Source organism: Lissotriton vulgaris, chromosome 1_1 (genome assembly GCF_964263255.1).
Source record: "Lissotriton vulgaris chromosome 1_1, aLisVul1.2, whole genome shotgun sequence".
Lineage (NCBI taxonomy): Eukaryota > Metazoa > Chordata > Amphibia > Caudata > Salamandridae > Lissotriton > Lissotriton vulgaris.
The window spans coordinates 2133913971-2133935409 of NC_141685.1; the positions used below are offsets into that span (position 1 = coordinate 2133913971).

General features: G+C 45.9%; 1 protein-coding gene across 1 annotated transcript in view; it reads right to left on the reverse strand.

The window, feature by feature from the left end:
* Nucleotides 1-21439, reverse strand: part of MYRFL (myelin regulatory factor like) — a 1005707-nt gene that overhangs the window by 704549 nt on the left and 279719 nt on the right. The window contains exon 4 of the mRNA XM_086921958.1: nucleotides 11975-12206. Coding sequence (XP_086778084.1) covers nucleotides 11975-12206 — 232 coding nt within the window. The remainder of the gene's footprint in view (nucleotides 1-11974; nucleotides 12207-21439) is intronic.

Sequence of the window (21439 nt, forward strand, 5' to 3'; positions counted from 1 at the left end):
CCCTTTTATCTTAAACTAGCAGAACTTTACACTTTCTATACCTACCAACCTAGGGTACCATCCTTTTCATGCTTCTTTTCAGCCCCCATACACTCATTATGCCCAGCCTCCGCACCTTCTCCACCTCTCCCTCTTCTCTCCTCCCGACTTTCTGCCTTCCTATGACCCACTTCTATCCTCTACCCCCCTGTCCTCTCACTACATACCTCACCTTTCTCAACTAGAAGTCAAAACTCCTATTTTATTCAATGCATCCTAGATAATTCTTCCTCCTCCTCCTCGGTTAGACCTACAATTACTTCCAATCAACATCTCTTGACGAGTCTCACTCCCTTCTATATTCCCACATCCACCCACTCTTCATGCACTCCCTCTCAAGTTGAACCCCCCCCCAAACCCATCGAAACAACCTAACATCCCGTTCCAGTTCTGCTCTCCCTAGAAAATAACTTAGGACTTCTCATCTATTTTATCTCACAGCTTGAAACTACCATCTCCCAACTATGTACTAAAATTTCCACTCTTCCCAACTCCCTTCTTCCCTTGGTGAGCACTCACATCCCCAATATTATGAGGAGTACCCTGCTCCCATGCCCTAAAAAAGCCTCACACAATTTGTCATCAACTGACATTTACAACTTTTTGGCTAGCTACAATTCTTCCAACTCCAACCCCCACACCTTCTCCTCTCTATCTAACACGAATCACTGCACAATACCAACAATCTCCCTCACCCGCACCAAACATCAACCATCTTCAATCCAGTCATGCATTCTCAGGAACATTATCCCTATCACCCCTAAAAGCCCTGACTCCCCTTCACCAAAACAGTCACCTCGGAGGCTCGTTGTCTGCTACACAACTGTAGATCGTGAACAAACACAAGTTGGAAATTTCAGACATCATTAATCTTTACAGCCTGGATATACTTTTCCTCACTGAGACCTGGCTCAACGACACTTCTCATACTTCTTTCGATCTTCTGCTCCCCACTGACTATTCGATTCTCAGGAATGATTGAGGAGATAAAGTTAAGGGAGGTGTAGCATTTATCTTCAAGAACTCCCTGCATCTCATAGCTTTTCCCGGAAGCTCTTTCCGCTCCTTCGAATGCCTTTCCCTAGAGCTTCAAATACAGCAAAACTCCTCTGTCAGGTTTCATACCATCTATCACCCACCTGGTGACTGCTCCGCCTTCATAAAGGGATTCACTGACTTTGCGGGAGACCAATACTTGCAAAGCGACAATCAGATTTTTATTGGAGACTTTAATCTTCACTGGGGTAATCTGGAATATTCAGTGGCCAACAGGCTTGCCACTTTTCTCTTAGGAAATGATCTTGTTCAACATAACACAAAACCGACTCACTCTAAGGGCTCCATTCTTGTCCTTGCTATCTCCAAAGCAGATATGCTAACAGCTGTTGATCCTATACCAGTAGACTGGTCTGACCACTTCCTCATCCCCTTCTCTTTGCACCTATCTCATTCTGTTACTCTTGGCCAACCTAAAAGAACCACTACCTTGTTCCGCAACACCAAAAACATCGACCTTGACATTTTGTGCAACACAGCTATGAGCTCACTTCTAACCTTAGACCCCTACTCTGATGTCAACGACCTGACCCCCCAATGTCTCACCAGTCTATCAGCTGTAATTGATAATGTTGCTCAAATGCAAAGTAAAAAGAAAAGACCCACTTCTTCTGCTCCGTGGTTCAATAAATCCCTCTACGAAGAAACAAAACAATGGAGGAACGTTGAGAAACTATGGAGATGTTCTCCTTCCACCACCAATCTAACCAATCTCCGTCTCACAAGATCTTGTTACCACAAACACATCTTCCGGGAAAAAGCAATACACTTCAGAACCCTTCTAGATTCCCCCCAAAACAGACCTAAACAGACCAACATCTCTCCCTCTCCCACCATATGTGACGACCCGCCCAAGATAGCGGAAGAATTTTCAGTATTCTTTGATGAAAAAGTAAAATCACTTGTGGATCAAGTCACTCAACCGATCCCCCGAGGACCTCAAATCTTTAGTCCTGAGGCAGAACTTTGACATCATCACGGAAACAGCACTCTTTTGAAAGTATTCTGACAACTAAACGCTCTAACCATTCCATCAACCCCATCCCCAGTGACATTGCCATTGACATACACACTCTCCTCCCAGACCAGTCTGATAAGCCTCTTCCTCAACCAAGGCTCCCTTCCAGCTGCCCTTAAAACAGGGCAGATTACTCCACTTCTTAAGAAACTCTCTGCTGATGCAAAAGATCTCAACAACTTACGCCCTATCAACAACCTCACTTTTCTTGTTAAAATTATAGAAAGGTGTGTGGCGAAGCAACTTTATCAACATATCAAGCTCAATTCTGTCCTTGACAAATTCCAATCTGGTTTTACCCAAGGCTGCAGTACCGAAACAGCCCTACTTCAAGTGATCGATGATGCCCTGCGAATACTTGACTCTGGTGAATCTTCTCTCCTAATCCTTCTTGACATTTCCACAGCCTTTCACACTGTTAATCACAACACTCTTTTGAACACTTTAACGTTAAGAATGGGTTTTGAAATCACCGTGCTCAAATGGTTTGAATCATTCCTCGTGGGCAGATCCAAGATGATAAAAATAGCAAATTGTATCTCCACTTCAATGGCTGTTGGACAGGGTGTCCCTCAAGGCTCGATCCTCAAGTCCACACTGTTCAACCTTTACAATGAACCGCTATGTAATCTCCTAAAAAATCTGGGATCCATTATCACCTATATGCGGATGTCACCCAAATCTACCTAAAGGAAACTTCCACTCATTACATTTCAATTCTCAACATCACTCTCAACTCCATCCACCACTGGCTATCAACTCATCAACTAATACTGAATCCTTCCAAAACAGAATTCCTTCTCCTCTCGACCTTACCATCTCCTCCTCCTATCCACTCTTGGAGGAACAATCTGAACATTTTCAACAACAAGCCTATCATTGTTGACAGTGCCAAATCTCTAGGCGTCATCCTAGAAAAAAGGCTCAACTTACAGTCCCATATCAATACCATTGCCAAAAATACACTCTACTAACTGCGCCTTCTCTGGGGGGTTCCGCACCTCTTTCCTGAGCAAGACATAAAAACCTTGGTCCAATCATTGGTTCTTTCCAGCTTGGACTACTGTAACTCTCTCCTTGCTGGCCTCCCCAAATCCCACCATTCCGCTCTAAAATTCATCCTCCACTCAGCAGCTCGCTTTGTATATGGGATTAATAGAAATGATCACATCACACCCATACTGCTGTCTCTTTGTTGGCTTCCTAGTGAAGCAAGGTCAATTTACATGACTGCCTGTTTCACCCACAAAGCATTGCACACCTCCACCCCACGATATCAGGCAAATACCCTCAAAATCTCAGGCGGCTCTAGACCTTCATGCAATGCGGAAAACGTACTGCTCGAACCTCCTACCTTCAAAGGGGAAAGATTTATGGCTCAATCCTTCTCTGGTAATGCAGAAAGAATCTGGAACTCACTTCCTCCATCCCTCTGAAACACCACCTCTTTCCGGATCTTCAAAACAGATATTAAAATTCTCCTCCTCCAAAGGCACCTCCTGGAATGATTAAACCCATTTCTTGTCCCTTACGGCCATCTAGCGTTCACATGAGGTCAACTTTCTTGCTTTAACCTAACACTGACACCTTTTATTTTTTACAATATAAATATGCAACCTGTTAGCTTTGTAACTGCATATATTTAACTTGTTAGCGTGTTCAAACTATCATGTGTACCTTGGTAACTGTATATATGTAACTTGTTTGTGAGTTTTGCCTATCTGTGTACCTTGTGTAACTTACCTTGTTCTTTTGTAAAGCGCTCTGACACATTTGGGTAAAGTTCACGCTATATAAAACTCATTAAAAAATCACTAATGAGTGTTATCACCAATCAGAAACAGGAAACAAAACAAGTAATACTTAACTAACCCATCTCAGACCCATTCTTCTCCAATTGGACACCAGCACAGCAAAGGAGGCTGTCAAACAGCTTTACACTCTGGACATTGTGAAGCACAAGACTTACTTTGGGAAATTTGTTTACCACACCCGCACAACATTAAAGGATAAGTCGCCACAGGCTAAGTGCGGCAAACAGCCCGGCAGCCCCTAAAACGTCATGGTCACCGTACCGGAGATCTGGCCATCACTGAACAACTGACTCACATCGGGGCACTTTCAGCCTTAAAATCCCGTCCTATGTCTCACGTTTTAAATAAATAAGAATAAAAAAAACCAACAACAAAAACCTGATTTTAAGAATGTCCTGCACATATATTTTATTTTTCGTCCTTCAAATGTTTTTAACGCTGTATTTTGTAATGGTTTTACGTAACCACACAAATAAAAGAATTCCTCCTCCTCCTCATTTAACTAACCCTACCCACCCATCAGCTAGGGCTATAAGAAAGATCATAGTCCCACCTGAGCACTTCCTGTTTTGTTTTCTGTTTCAACAGTTATTGAGAATGAGGGATGCTGAGATATCTGTCAGACTTTTGTTTCCATTGACAACTGGTGGAGTCTTCCCCTGCTGGGCTTACGGAGATCTCCACCCGCGACGTGGGACCCACTTTTTCTCCCTCTCTGTATTGTACACTACCTTCTGCAAAGGTGAGTGCATGGTCTTTGGGTTAGTTATGCTTCCAAATTTGCGCATGCGCTATTATTTCAGCCTGCGGAGGACAGACTTTGCTGTCATCATGGAAGTGGTTTCAAGTGGATTTTACCAGCACGATCACCCTGAGCCTTTCAGTGGATTTTTGCAGGAAATGGTGCAGTCATGCGTTTGTTTGACAAGCATGCAGATTGCGATTATGAGAAAGCATTGGTCGAAGAGGAGACATTGTTCTCCCTCATCCTCTTCTGATCGGTCCCTTTTCACCTTCTCCCCCACTCCGAAGTCTTGTTCTGGAGATGATGAGGCCAGAATGAAACAATTGATTTTGGAGACTCTTACCTCGCTGAAGAAGAAGGGTGTCTCCCACTCTACTGCTGCCGATTAGAGTATTTATTGTGATATCTCTGACTCTAGGGATTCTGATGTCACAGGTGGCATGGGAGCATAAAGGCAAATATGTTTTAAGAGGCATGATTCCTGAAATGTTATCTCATGTCAGAGATAATATGGGATTTCCTCAGAAAGAGGCTTCTTCTTCTTTATAAAAGGATACGGTGTTGCCTGAATTCAAGAAGCCTTCCAGCACCTTATTGCCCATCCATCAGTTTGTACAAGATGTAGTTCTGAATGAATGGAAATGGAAATGAAGTGAATTTCTGTCCGACACTTTATGGCAAAGCTGTATTCATTGGAGAATATGGAGAGCATGATGCCTGATGTGAAGCATGTTGATTTGGTGGTGGCAAGTTTGGTTGGACGCTCTTCCTTGCCTGAGGAAAATATGTTAAGAGAAGCTGCAGACAAGAAGGTTGATATCACTCTTAAGAAGGAAAATTCAAAAACACATCTGGCTTTAAGGGCTGGTATGTATGGGGCCCATGTAACTGAGCCACTCCTCACAGATTTTAAGGAACTGTTCAGGACCAAGCAGGTGGAGAGTCACTGCACTGAATTCCTTGAATCTACCGAGAAGCAGGCAGAGTTTTTGTCTGACATTACTCTGATTCTGTTTGAGCTTCTGCCTTATCCTGTGGAGTGCCCAGTGCGGGTTGCTTAAATCTATATTTAAAAGGATGGAATGTGGATTCTGCCTAGCGTACAGTAGCCCTCGAATGACCATTTATGGGTCAACGTCTTTATTGCAAAGAACTGGAGGACAGAAACATTCCTTTTCGATCTGAAAGCAACAGCAGCAACAGAATAAAAGTTCCTTCTCTTTTGTCTAAATTCTTTTGGCAACCATCCCAAAGAAAGCAGAATTCTGATGGGGGTCGAAAGTTCCAAGACAAGTCTTTCCATTCCAAATACCAATGGAAACAGAGACAGGAGTTGAACAAGTCAAATTAGCACTCCTGACTATGCCAAGTACCAAGGGGGAAGTAGCTTACTGCCAGAGTTTGGTGGCAGGCTTCAGAGCTTTAGGACAGCTTGGCAGCGGATGGCAATGGACAAATGAGTCCTAGGGATCATCCAGATCGGGTATCAGATAGAGTTTGCAACCCTTCCAGTGTTCTCAGGGACCATCTCCACACCTCTTCTGAGGGACCGAGCCAAACGTATGGCACACCTGGAGGGTATTCAGTCTCTCCTGTAGAAAAAGGCAATTGTTCCAGTACCTCCCGACCAATGTAAATGTAAATGTAAATGTACATGAATTTATTTATCTCAAATCACCACTGGTTTCTAAGCGCTTGCTTAGGGAACCCGTCCTGGTATTACCCTGTGAGATAACCCCAGCAGGGTATCCGCAAGGTGAAAGCCAGGCATCCCGCCGCGGGGGGGCGTTGTGAAGATTAAGCAAGCTATTGCCCAGAGTCTCAGAGTGTGAACCCGTGAATCGAGTAGGCACCGGAGCGAGAATTGTCGAGTCCATGGACATTTTAGGACTCAAGACCCCGCCGAGCCGGGAATTGAACCCTGGTCCCGGGCTGACCTCTGCTTCCAGGTCTGCCTCCTCTAACCAGTGAGTCACACTTCTCCACCAATGTGGAAGGGAGTGTATTCGAGTATTTTCTTGGTACCGAAGGTGAAGGAAGGATTTCATATTGTGATCAATCTGAAATCGCAGAACAAGTATGTGTGCAAAATTCCCTACAAGATGAAGACGTTACAGCACATCATTCCATTGATTTAGTCTCAGTGTGAGATGACAACACTGGATCTCATGGACGCCTACCTGCACACACTGATGGAGTACCAATCCCAGTAGTAGCTCAAGTTTTGTGTACAGGGCTAGCATTGGCAGTATTGCGTTCTTCCATTTGGCCTTCGCTCCTCACCATGAGTTTTCACCAAAGTGGTGGCGCCACTGATTGCTCGCTTTCATCTTCAGGGAATTTCCCTCTTTCCCTACCTGGACAATAGGTTGAGCTAGGCCCCATCTGTAAAGATTATGGAGCAGTATTTATTTCGAACCATGTCTATGGTCATCAACCACGGCTTTCTGCTCAACTTGCCAAAGTGTCAGTTGCAGGCTTCCACTAAGATCCAATTCATAGCAGAGCTCTCCGATTCAATAGAGGGCAAGTTCTTTCTCCCATTGAACAGAATACTCCAGCTTCAGCTCCTGTTGCCCAATTTCCTAGCTCAGTCATCAGCCAGTCTGCATGAATGGATGGAAGTTCAGGGTCATATGGCAGCTACTGTGTTTACAGTTCCTTGGGCGAAGTTGCATTTGTGTCCATTACTGTGGCATCTGCACAAGTTTGTCACCTTTCCAATTTGCAGCTTGGAGATACCTGTACAAGTCTCTCAGACATCCATCCAGGATCTGCAGTGGTGGGTCCATAATACCAATCTCCTGAAGGGTATTGTTATGCCGCCTTCTCCTCCCAACAGCCTGATGACTGATTCAAGTTCTCTGTGTTGAGTGCTACATAGGACGCCTTTGCTGTACAGCCCCTTTGGACGGCACTGGAAGCGAACAGGTCATCCTATTGGAGGGAGCTATCTGCAGTGGAGAGTGTGCTGTGCTACTTCCAGCCCCATGTGGAAAGGTTCAATGTCATGGTAGGCTCAGACTGTACTGTGACTGTTGTGCACATCAATCATCAGGAAAGTGCACGCAGCCAGTCTCTAAATCTGGTGGCTTGTTCATTGTCTCAGTGGGCAGAAATCCATCTCCTCTCTACCAGCGATCCACCTCGGAGACTTGGAAAATACAACTGTGGACGTGCCCAATCACAAGGTTCCCTCTTCTCTCACTTTGCAATTGGCCAAGAGGACTCTTCAGATGATCATTCATCCAGCTGTGGATTTCTTCACATCCAAGGAAGATACACTGCTCCAGTGGTTTTGTTTGAAAGTGAGCAAAATGGGGCTTGGGGCATTGATGCCTTGATTCTGCCATGGCCCCCTCTCCTTCTGTATGTTTTTCCTCCCATTCCTCTTATCCAGAGGTTTCTGGGGAAGGTCAGGCAGGAGATGGTGCAGGTGGTGGCAGTGCTTCCCTTTTGGACCCAAAGGTCTTGATTTCATTCGTTGAAGAGTCCGGTGGTGTTGCCTCCATGGATTCGGCCCCATATTCCTTCTCTGATGTCGTTTCTGGACCTTCCTTTTCCTGTTCCTCTAACCCTTGCAGTTTGGAGGTTGCACAGAGAGCTTTAGAGAAGCAAGGCCTTTTCTCTCATGTGGCTTCAGTGGTACAAGGTCCAGGAGGGGATCTACGCTTTCATCCTATTCAGGAGTCAAGCTAGCCGGGCTGATGAGAGGTGTTACCTTGAAACCGGTCCGGTCCTCGGATGCTTGATTCCGTTCTGGGAAGGACATGGCTTTTGTAGTTCGGACTGGACTGTTCCCATGGGGCACAGGGTCAGAGCTGATTTGCATATCGCCATTGTCTAACCCAGGGTGGTGTGGAGTGCAAAATAACGATGGATTTGGGCCCAGATCTTTGGACTGGGTTGAGTGTGTGACATTGATCCACATTCGGTCCATCACCTGTTGTGTTTGCATATTCCGCCCTAAGTGCGCTGGGGATGCCCAGACGTGGGTCCCAGGCACTCCACACCACTGGAGTCAAGCTAGCCGGGCTGATGAGAGGTGTTACCTTGAAACCGGTCCGGTCCTCGGATGCTTGATTCCGTTCTGGGAAGGACATGGCTTTTGTAGTTCGGACTGGACTGTTCCCATGGGGCACAGGGTCAGAGCTGATTTGCATATCGCCATTTTCTAACCCAGGGTGGTGTGGAGTGCAAAATAACGATGGATTTGGGCCCAGATCTTTGGACTGGGTTGAGTGTGTGACATTGATCCACATTCGGTCCATCACCTGTTGTGTTTGCATATTCCGCCCTAAGTGCGCTGGGGATGCCCAGACGTGGGTCCCAGGCACTCCACACCACTGGAGTCAAGCTAGCCGGGCTGATGAGAGGTGTTACCTTGAAACCGGTCCAGTCCTCGGATGCTTGATTCCGTTCTGGGAAGGACATGGCTTTTGTAGTTCGGACTGGACTGTTCCCATGGGGCACAGGGTCAGAGCTGATTTGCATATCGCCATTGTCTAACCCAGGGTGGTGTGGAGTGCAAAATAACGATGGATTTGGGCCCAGATCTTTGGACTGGGTTGAGTGTGTGACATTGATCCACATTCGGTCCATCACCTGTTGTGTTTGCATATTCCGTCCTAAGTGCGCTGGGGATGCCCAGACGTAGGTCTCAGGCACTCCACACCACTGGAGTCAAGCTAGCCGGGCTGATGAGAGGTGTTACCTTGAAACCGGTCCGGTCCTCGGATGCTTGATTCCGTTCTGGGAAGGACATGGCTTTTGTAGTTCGGACTGGACTGTTCCCATGGGGCACAGGGTCAGAGCTGATTTGCATATCGCCATTGTCTAACCCAGGGTGGTGTGGAGTGCAAAATAACGATGGATTTGGGCCCAGATCTTTGGACTGGGTTGAGTGTGTGACATTGATCCACATTCGGTCCATCACCTGTTGTGTTTGCATATTCCACCCTAAGTGCGCTGGGGATGCCCAGACGTGGGTCCCAGGCACTCCACACCACTGGAGTCAAGCTAGCCGGGCTGATGAGAGGTGTTACCTTGAAACCGGTCCGGTCCTCGGATGCTTGATTCCGTTCTGGGAAGGACATGGCTTTTGTAGTTCGGACTGGACTGTTCCCATGGGGCACAGGGTCAGAGCTGATTTGCATATCGCCATTGTCTAACCAAGGGTGGTGTGGAGTGCAAAATAACGATGGATTTGGGCCCAGATCTTTGGACTGGGTTGAGTGTGTGACATTGATCCACATTCGGTCCATCACCTGTTGTGTTTGCATATTCCGCCCTAAGTGCGCTGGGGATGCCCAGACGTGGGTCCCAGGCACTCCACACCACTGGAGTCAAGCTAGCCGGGCTGATGAGAGGTGTTACCTTGAAACCGGTCCGGTCCTCGGATGCTTGATTCCGTTCTGGGAAGGACATGGCTTTTGTAGTTCGGACTGGACTGTTCCCATGGGGCACAGGGTCAGAGCTGATTTGCATATCGCCATTGTCTAACCCAGGGTGGTGTGGAGTGCAAAATAACGATGGATTTGGGCCCAGATCTTTGGACTGGGTTGAGTGTGTGACATTGACCACATTCGGTCCATCACCTGTTGTGTTTGCATATTCATCCTATTCTGAGCATTGGGCTAATTTTGATAAGTGGTGCATTTCTCATAGTCTGTCTTCTATCACTTGCCCTACTTTTGTTTTTCTACAGTCCTTTTTGGATGGTTCTGAGAAAGGTTGCTCTCTTTCCCTTTTGAAAGGTCAATGGTCGGCAAGTCTAGCTTTCAGAGATTCTGTCAGTCTGTCTGCTGATGGAAATCTTTTGGTGTCCATGATGTTTTGGAGTCTTTCTCTTTCTTAGCTGCCTGTGCCTCCTCCTATTCCATCATGGGATCTTCCTTTGATTCTCAAGTCTCTTCAATCTCCACCTTTTTAACCTTTGGAAACCATGGATCTTACATTTTTGTCTTTTCAAGTTGCCTTTTTGGTGGTGTTTACTTCAGCCAGGTGCCTGGCCGAACCTTCTACCTTAATCTGTTCCCCTCCTTTGCTTCTCTTTCTAGAGGTCCCTGTTGTTTTACAATTGTATCACATTTTCCTTCCTAAGGTGCAATCAAAATTCCACTCTTCTCAGGAATTGATTCTTCCTACTTTCTGTCCTTCTGTTGATTCCGAGGAAGATTGTTTGTTGCACTCTCTTGATGTTAAGCGTGCCCTATCTGTTTATATCAACAGATCTGCTACTTTCTGGACTTCAGATTCCTTTTTTGTGACTTTCGGTTTGTCTGGATATGGCACGAAGGCAGCTAAGGTTACAATCAGTTGATGGATCAAAGATACTATGAAACTGGCTTATTAGGATGCTGCTCTCCCAGTTCCTGCACTGTGCAAACGTCCTCCACCGGGGGTTTCAGCTTCATGGGTGATGCTCAAGGGGGTCCCTTTGGAAGAGATCTGCCAGGCTGGCACTTGGACTTCTTAGTGTATGTTCATCAGACATTATCAGTTGAATTGTGTTCAAGCAGCATGTAAATACATTGGTTCTATTGTGTTACAGGCGCTGGTTCCAGTTAACTGTTTAAATTTCTTCCTGTATTTCTCATATAGCATTAAAATCACTTGGGTGTGCATTTCCTTGCTGTGTAAGCTTTCTTTGTTCAGACGTGAGTTGAAACAAAGGCCTTCATCTGTTTATATGTTTGCTTTGGTACACCTCATTAGTGATGACTGGATCAAGGACGAGGGACGTGGAGGGAATGCCCTGATTGCTTACCAGTAATCCTCATTATTCCGAGTCAAACAAGTCCTCAACCCAGTCATACTTCCCACCCACCCTCTCAGTATCAGGCATTTGTGGTGCTTGGTATTAGAGGAAGCCCTCAGGTGAAGCTATGTTCTTACAGCCTTACCTGGTGGATGGGTGGGGTTAGTTAAGCGTTTGTTGTTTTGTTTCCTGTTTCTGCTTGGTGACAATCCTCATTAGTGATGACTTGGTAGGGAACAAGTTGGACTAGGAGTAATGAGGATTACCAGTAAATAATCAGGGCAATATGCCCCACATCACCCCAGTTATCTTTTAGCATGTGCTATTGTTTTCAGTCAACAACACAGCAAATGCTGTGAACTGTAGTCTCGTGGTTAAGAAGGAATTCAATCACAAGTCCCCTCGTTTTTATTACTGCTGGTTGGAAAACCTGAATTGGGTTAAAACACCACAATGATTTGCATGAAAGCAACTGAATGAACTAAATACTAGAAGCAGTTACGTTACAATCCCTCAAGACATGTGACTGGATTGTACTTTACCCAGTAGCCTGCTGATTGCAGGAGTAGTTTAGGTCCAGGCACGCAGTGGGCACAGACGTGTTCCACGGAGTCATGCAGTTGTGCGCCTTCAAACAGTTCTCTTGGATATTGGTGGAGTGATGCAGTGCGGAAGTCTTCACAAAGGTGCTCTCTGGGTACCTGCATGACCCCGGAGGATGAGTAGAGGCCAAGGGGCGGAGCCCACCAGGCCAAGTGGGACCATAAGCGAGTCCTGCAAGACAAATAATTCAAGAGGTGTCAGCCCATGTGAAAAACACTAAAAAATCTCCTCAGACATGCGCAATCATCTTGAAAGGCATGAGTTCCTAATTACTGCACAAAAATTAATCCTTTTTGATGTAAAAACACGTCTTTATTATGTGTGCTTAAATGTGAACGGTATGTTTTTATGTCCACCATTCACTCTGTTAATTAGTTCGCAAGTTTAAGGTGTGGTGTTATCTATGTGCCTTTTGCACAACGTCTGAATTTTTGTATTTTAGCGGTCCAGAGAAGGACACTTGAGGAGTTTAGGGCACAACCGGCTTGAATCGCTTGCAGGAGAAAAGTCAAGGCATTGATCCCGAATGATGGGAGGAGACAGATGTGGCAATGAAGGCTGCATGTTTATTTACTTCATGTTTGTTTACAAATAAGTAATGAGGAAAAAAGACGCTGCTGCAGTTGATGGTAAAATAACCACAACTGGCTGCTTTCCTATAACAAGATAAAGTTTGACATTGCAGTTAACAGCCGTTCCCCCTAAAACGCTTTTGACAGAATAATTGCAGCAGAGACGAAGCTGTACACAAACATTCAACCCCTGCAGGCACCACGCCTATGCACGTCCAAAATCCCCACCACACAACATGTCTTGTAAAACGAGGCAGTATCTGTGAGGCCTGCACAAATAACATGTCTACGTTTGTCCTTCACTGGGAGCCAAACACCCCATTGTAGCGCCTGACTCTCAGAGGGTAGTGTTGCAGAGCAGTCTAAGGCTCACTCAAGGGAGGTGGTGTGGGCTAGTAATCGCAATTTGCAGGTACGGAGAAATAACACTCAATAATTGATTTTACAGTCTGTACTTTGCATTATAAAAGGAAGAGTACATTTATTAAACACACACACTACTCAATACCATGCAACAATTTACAAATATACATAAGCTGTTGGAATTACTTTGTGACATTGCATAACATTCCCATTCCTCCCGAAGGGGTGGTGGAGCCTAGTATCACCATTCCCATGTATGCACATAATCTTTCCCCCTAATGCAGTGGGTTGACCATAACTTGTAGTGAGGGCCCTGCCCACTGGCACCATCCCAGTGGCGACCCACCCCAGTATCTTCACAAGCATTACAAATGGGAACACCTGCCATGGAGACATATAACCCTGACTCAGCATCTCATACAGACCATACTGTATACACCTCTACATCTTAGTGGCTAACAGTCTTGGTTGTTCTTCACCTAACACAGTAGCAAGAATACATGTTTAGGGATCATTTAGAATTACAGTACTCATCATATCTGATAACAGTTATAAGGCATTGCAAGTGAAGCCCCTAAAAGGTATCACAATGATAATCACAGGAGTAAGCATGTATAGCCAGACACCCTAGCAGGAAAGTCCAGCAACATAACCCCACTTTGCTTATGATTTCACAATACACCTCTGGTTTCCAGTCCCCGAAAGAAACAACACCATGCAAATGCACCACTTGTGCAATTACACCTTTCCACCTCTAGGAGTATCATATCAGTGACAATCCATGTTTGACCCTGCAGACTTCAGTGCAGCCATAAGCTTCCACTCAGGATTGTAGAATAAAAGTTCCAGCATGAGGTAGGCTTGAAAAACCACGGCTAACCCATGAGGGGTTCTTTCTTTTAAGTCCCCCAGAGACTGAGGGTAGGGATTTCCAATCTTCCAGTTGGGGGGAGTCTCTGTGCTCCTACAGCTTGCCCTACACCTCCTCCAGCACTTGGTGGTGACCCCCTCTTCTGGGGGCCACCAGACGCCACAACGAGTAGCTTTCACCATGCTTGCAAGGCATTATGGGGCACTATGGGGCACCTCATGCTCTACCCGTGCATATCAGAGCAGTGGCTCTCCCGCTGCTCCGGGGAGAGCCGCACTGCCACTTCTGGCGGCCACACACTGCAACATCTCTGCCGTTGGGGGCCCGGTCCCACCTGGGCCCGTTACATGGCAGGTGAGTGAAGCGCAGCTCGGGGAGCCCACTCACGGCTGCTCCTGCCGGCTCCCCATCTGGCCAGCCACCTCATGTGCCCGCTGCTGTTGGGGAGTGTGATGGCACACCCCCATCCTTGCCTTGGACTCTGGGGCCCGGAGTTGGGTGGCCCGGGCCCCCTGGAGCTCTTCACGGGGAGCACAACGGCACTCCCCAGCTTCGTCTTCTTCCACCGGGGGTGGACTGCGATGGCACTCCCCTCCACTTTACCCCAGCCAAAGGGGCCCAGATCTGGGGATCCCGGACCCCTGAGATCTTCACGGGGAGCACAACGGTACTCCCCGGCATCAGCTTTGGTGGGACCCAGGGTAGCAGCCCCTGGGACCTGACCCACCCCTGGGGCACATCTAAGACCAGCGGCGGTGCCACACGTTGCTTCGTCATTGGTCATCTCAGACGTCAAAGGTTGCCTACCTTCTAGGGGGGATATCCCAGCCCCCAGGCAGACGATTTTCATCATATCGGCCTCTTCTCGCCCCTGGTGGCCAGCCCTAGCCACCTGGATCACTTTTTGCCACCGTCCTGGTCCCCAGGAGGGCCAACTAAGCAGGGAGCTGTCTTCACTGGCTCCATGAGCCTGCCTTTCACCTGGTTCTCCCTCTGGGCCACTCTTGTTCTTGCGCAGAGGCCCAGGCTTCTCCTCAGTAGCCCTGGACTCCCTCCAAGGTGCAGTCCAGGGTCCTGGGACTGTCAGGGGGTTCCTCCTTCCAACTGCCCATTGCACCAGGCTCCAGCACCAGTCTTCCTCAGCAAGACCACACCCCAGCGAGAGCTCCTCTTCCTGTGCAAAGCTTTTTAAAAGAATTTGGATGGGGTTGGAAAGAAGGCTCTTGGGCCCTATCCTGCTGCGACACATCACCTCTTGTCCCCTGCTTCCTCCTTCCTGCACAGGCCTCTGGGATAGTTCAATATGGCATCATCTAGCGGTCTCATGACACATGGTCTCCGAAAAGCCCCCTTCCCCCTTGCTGCCTTCATGGCCAGGCCCGGAGTAGGCTTGGTGCATGGCACCGGGTGACATCTGCTGATGGATAGCCTGCATCTTCACCCCCATCTCGCCCTCTTGGAGAGAAGACCTATGCCCTTGGAATGCTTGCAGTGAAGGGCTAGGCCTCTGATGCTACAGCTTGGGGAGGAGGGTAATTAATCTAGCCTGGCAGGGTCAAACCCAGCCTGGCTCTGATTATGAGCTGAGTAAGAGGAATATGACATTTCTGAATGCCCCATAAGCAGTACAGATATGGCTTTGAACTCAGCAGCAGAATACTTCTTTTTACACAACTTATAGTTTACTTCCGTGCGTGTCTGGAATTTGTAGGCCCTAGGGAAATGAAATGACCCCATGTGGTCCCCATCTTCATAGGTAGGAGAGTAAATGAGTGTTCCTACAGTGAAAACAGTAAAGCACACTGACTTTCCCTTTCCTGTGTATCTCTAATTATAAAGCCTATGTCATGTCACCACCCAACTCTGCATAATCCCTGCCACACCATTCTATCTGTACCTGCTCCTGGGCTGCGTATAACAGGAATCTTCCCCCACACAGCCCATACATGGGTGCACACATGTGTGCACACATGTCTACATGTAACCAGTCTGGTTCCCCTTACACCATCTGCAGCGCAGCAGCCTTCTCTCACAATAGGGACACCGGTGCAATCCACATGCAGTCTGTTCCATCATGAGTTCACTGTGGGTGAGTCCCAGCTTATGAGGCTTTCCCACAGTAAAAGATCAAAAATGAGGTGATCAAAAAGCGAAAAATCCAGGCACCTCAGATAGTCAGAACCATCTTCTAGCACCATGGATATATATAGCCAACCAGGATAACACCTACCCGGTGGCTAGACATTTTAGGGTAGGCCCACCATAGCAACAACAGTGGTCTCAAATATTTTGTCATTGATGCAGTTACATCCAGCAGGAGGGGCGGTGACAGAGAATCTAAACTTCGGAGGTTAGAGACACAGTATATTCTCCACCTAGATTCTAAGACCCCTGGTGGCCTCAACATCAATGAAGATCTGCGCACTTGCCTGGGTTAAGCTGCACTTGCCTGATTATGCCATGATAACATCGGGGTGTAGAATTAGGTCAGTGTACGTCCTACCACTAGGGATTAATGCCCGGGTTTACAACAAGATTTGATCACTGTTAGATTTGGGGGTCTCTAGTTGGCACAGGTAGGTTCTTGTGACAAATAGGGACCCTTGCCTCTAGTCAGGATAAGGGGATAACACTCTTAAATAACCCCTGCTCACCCCCTCAGTAGCTTGGCACGAGCAGACAGGCTTATCTCAGAGGCAATGTGTAAAGCATTTGTGGCCACATACAGTAACCCAGTGACAACACTACAGATGGACACCACACAAGGTTTTATATAAAAAATAAGTATACTTTACATAGAGTTACCACAAGACCATAAACGCCAAAAATACACAATACTGTTACTTTAAGATGGTAGTTTTAGTTTAGTTAAGTTCTGTTCTTAAGATGCGACACTTTGCGTCAATGTACCTTACGATGCGTTGCGCTTCTACGACAAGCAGTGTCGCAGCGAGGGAAATGCTGCAAAGTTCGGGTGCAAAGAAATAAAGATGTGAAGATTTTCCAGATGCGGCACGCGGATGTATGATTCTAGAACTACTGTCTATACCACGAATTCCTAAACCACGAAGGCTAAACAACGAGTAAAGCCTAACAACTTCATTTTTAACAACGATTTCCTCAACCACGAAAAAAAACACCTTGTTTTTGGCCAATAGATGGCGCTATTGATTTTATTTTCCCTCCTGAAACGTCCTTCTAAAGAGTGTATGTACTCCTATAAAAATGTATTCATAACCTTCACTCGTTCATATTTTGCATTGTTTTTCAGCTGTAAAGTGGATGGAGATGCGAGTCGTAAACTTCTGCTTTTTCCCCACTGTTAAGCGTCCATTCAAACCTAGTGCAGGCACATTAGCAAATTAGGAGTTGGATTTCTGCGGCTGGCACTAATATTCTTCATTTATATAACCACCCACTTTTAATATACTACTCCTTAAAAATGTCTTTTTAAGTATTAAAAAAATCATTTATTCTAAGGATTAACCTACCTTTAAATGTCAGCGAATTCTATATTCGCTTTTTGAATTTAGTGCATCAGAGCTGGATAAAACCATACTTTTTCACAAAACTTTTTTTATATCGCCAGCCAGGGTGCAGACAAAACGATAATGCTAACATTAACATTAAACGATGCCAATCTCAACATTCAATTCCAAACCTATTCTTTTCGTCAAAGGATGAATTTTGATTTGGCGGAGATGAGTGACGTATCTCTCCAACAAAGCCCAATCGTAGTGAGCATAAGGGGATGGTAGGCGGAAGCATAAGGAGATGTTAGGCGGAAGACAGCGGAGAGAAGTGACGTACAACTCTGGTGTTCTGTAAGTCGTTGTTCCGTCCTTCGTTGTTCCGGCCGACGTTGTTGAGTAGTCTTAGTTGTTCTCTCCTCGTTGTTCCGGTGAGTCGTGGTTCAAACATCGTTGTTTAGGATGTTTCCTGCGGCACGCTTCTCCGGGGATGCGAGAAGTTCTCGGTTCAATGCGTGGATTGCAGCGGCGAAACCGTTATTCAGAAGTGCGACGGCAACAGCTTCAGCTGCGACACTCTTCTCCCACGTTTGCGTGAAGCTTCCGCACGATGCGGCAACTACAGCGGTGTCATCCTTGTTCAGAAATGCGATGGCAGCAGCTCCGATGGCGGCGCGCTTCTCGCTCCTTGCGACACACAGTTCTTCAGAAGGCCCAAAACAGCAGCAGGCACTTCCAAAAGAACTCTGGGGGTTCAAGTCTGTTGTCCCTGAGACTTCAGCAGGAGGCAACCTCTTTTCCAAGCCCTTGGAGATACTTCACAAGTTGAAAGCAAAATACACAAAGTTCCTTTCCCCTCTCTTTGGCATTAAGGCAACCACTGCAGTCCAATCCCCTAAGCCGCACTTCAGCTTAGTATTAGTCTCTCCTCAGTTTCTTCAGGTTCCTCTCCTAGGCAGAGGTTTCTTCTTGTTTGTCCAAAAGTGATCTAATTTCTTGGGATCAGGGTCTCAATATTTATACCCCAAAATCCTATGTTCTCTGAGGGGAGAGGGGCCTATGCCCAGTCCAACCAGTCCTGAAGCACTCTGTTTACCAGACTTCTCCTTTCCTTTCACATTGCAGGGCAGAAACATCAGACGCCCCACAGGAGGTAGAGCCAACATTGTGGAAGGCAAGTTCAGCCCTGGAGCACTTTGCTGATAGGACTCCTTCTCTTCTTTCAGTGTGCAGGGCAGAGACATCAGCCACACCCCAGGAGGTGGAGCCAGCATTGAGGAAGACAGGCACAGCCCTATTCAAGGTTCAGGTGCAACTCCTCCCTCCCATCTAGATGCAGATCTCTCTATTCACCACTGGGCTGACTCATCCTGTCTCTTGGAATCCCCTAGCCCTGCCACTCACAAACTCCAGACAAGGAATACACAACCTAGCAGAGGCAGGCTTGAAAGGTTAGACAAGAAAATACCTACTTTCTAAAAGTGGTATTTTCAAACACAGAATGTTAAAATCAACTTCACTAAAAGATGTGTTTTATCATTCTGAGTCCAGGCATACTAAACTCGAATTTCTACCATGTTCTCTGAGTCAGTTAGGATTATAAAATGTAATAATTCTACCAGCCCATTCTGGCCTATGGAGAACAGGTAGCCTTGCAATAGTGAAAAACAAAAATAGCTGTAACTCACTACTAGGACATGCCACACACACCAGGGCATGTCCTACCTTATACTTACAATGCACCCTGCCCTTGGGCCTACTATAGGGGTTACTGATATGAAGAAAAGGGAAGGGCTAGGGACTGGCAAGTGGGTGCACTCGCCCAGTCAGTGTGACAGTACCAGACTGCACACAGGCTCTGCAATGGCAGACCTTATACACATTTTACAAGGCTGCTTCTGTGGGTGGCACAACTAGTGCTGCAAGCATACCAGCAGCATGTGTATGTACACACCCTGGGCACACTCTGTGCACTGTACTAGGGTCTGACAAGTAAACCAAATAGCCAAACATGGAATTACCAATTAATACATTCATTTTACAGTAGGGAGCACTGGCACAGTTGCACTGGATAGCAGTGGCACAGTGCCCAAAGCATCTAACACCAGCAAAAATACATGAGGCAACAGCAAAAATGGAAGGGAGACCCACGCCAATGGTGCCAGGTCTAACAATCACAAATAAGCTGCTATTTTGCCCTGGCTGGTACTGTTTTTTTAGATATTTATAGATGAAATGAAAAATATTTTTATAGTATTTATTATTCTATTTATTTGTCTATATATTTGTTGTATTTATACATATTTACATATATTTATATATTTATATATTAACCAACCACTACCGCAACCTGGAAAGTCTCTGCTTGAGGGTTGTTTTCTTTCCTGATGCATTACAAGACTTTTAAGCTAGGCATTCTATGGGCTTTAACTTGCAGCTATTGACTGACATAATGCAGGTTATGCCACGATTACGAGTCCCCTATATAGTCTTTTGAGTGGGTTGAATCATACATACAAGTCATCCAGGTGCTATGCAAGTCAACATATATGATACCTTTGTGAATTAAACACCTTGCCTTAATGAATATGCGTGACAACACTTTTTAGTTTATCTATATACTAACTGTGTACTTTTGAGAAATGGCACAAGATCGCAGTGAGATAAGTCTAACTGTGCCATCCGGAACCACCATCTATCAGCGAATGTTTGATTTTTAACAGTCAATATTTTTTCTCCACTACACCACTTGCACATGGGCACTAGGGGCAAGTACATAGATTGTATCGACGACAATGACCAACAGGGAATGATGTACATAGGGATTTATCCCACTATTCTTTAAATTCAAATTTAATTTTACTGTGGAGAAAGGACTGTTTACCAAATGTCGATATTTTAAGCCATTACATGCATTGATGCAGAGTTTATGGTTGATAACAGCGTATTTTGCACATTCATACTAATTTGCACGCTACCAGCATATTTGCACATTTATTTCCACCGGTACAGGAAGTGTAATGCCTGAAAACAGCAACGTTTTTAACATTTGTTTCAAATCTCTTTTGTTTTCCATAATGATATTTAAGTCGTTTCCATATTATTGACTCTGATTATTCATTTGCATAACCTGTTGTGATGTACCAATGATTGCTGAAATAACTTTTCTATGTCTATTGTCAGTTCTACCACGTTGTTGAATTTGAAAAATGCACTGTCACTTTAAATTTACAAGCTTTACAATTTTACTTTGTCATGTGAACATATACACATATTATATGTATTCACTGAAAAAAAGAAAAGGTTGTAGAGACATTATAGTTAGGCTCAAGTTTCACTCATACAAAACCTGTGAAAATCAGCAGTTATAGTTAGCTGAATGTCTGTAACACTCTGTCAGTTGGTGTCTAAATGGCTGTATGGGTTGGTGAGTGGGTACATGAATGGTTGTATGGGGTACTCATTGGTTGTCTGAGCACCTGTTTGGGGTTTGAGGGGGTGAATCAGTGGCTGTATGGGTTACTGAGTGTGTCTGTTAGGAACAATATGGGTGATGGAGTCTGTGTATGGCTGTGTTGGTGAGTGAATGGATGTGTCAGTGGTATAAGGGCGAGTAAGTGCATATGTGAAAGGCAGTCTAGGTGAGTGTTGGAGTATATGAGTTACTGTATGTGTGAGTGAGTGAATGTGAGAGTGGCTGAATTGGTGAGTGTTTGCTTGTGTCACTGACAGTATGGGTGAGTGAGTATGTATTAGTATCTGTATGAATAATTGAGTGGGTGTGTGCATAACTGTTTAGGTGAGTAAGTGGACGTGTGACTGACTCTATTGGTGAGTGAGTAGGTGTGTAAGTAGCTCTATGGGTGACTGACAGTGTGTGAGTAGCTGAATGGGTCTATGAGTGGATATATCAGTGGCTGTATTAGTGAGTGAGTTGGTGTATGAGTAGCTGTATGCGTGTATGAGTGGAAGTGTGTGTAGACCTATGAATCAGTGAGTGGGTGTGTAAGTACTGGTATGGGTGTGTCAATGGTTTTGAGAATGGTAGTGTGGAAGTTGGAGTCGCTGTATGAAAAGTTATATTGGGGTATGAGTGGGTGCATCAGAGATTCTGGGGATGATGTTATC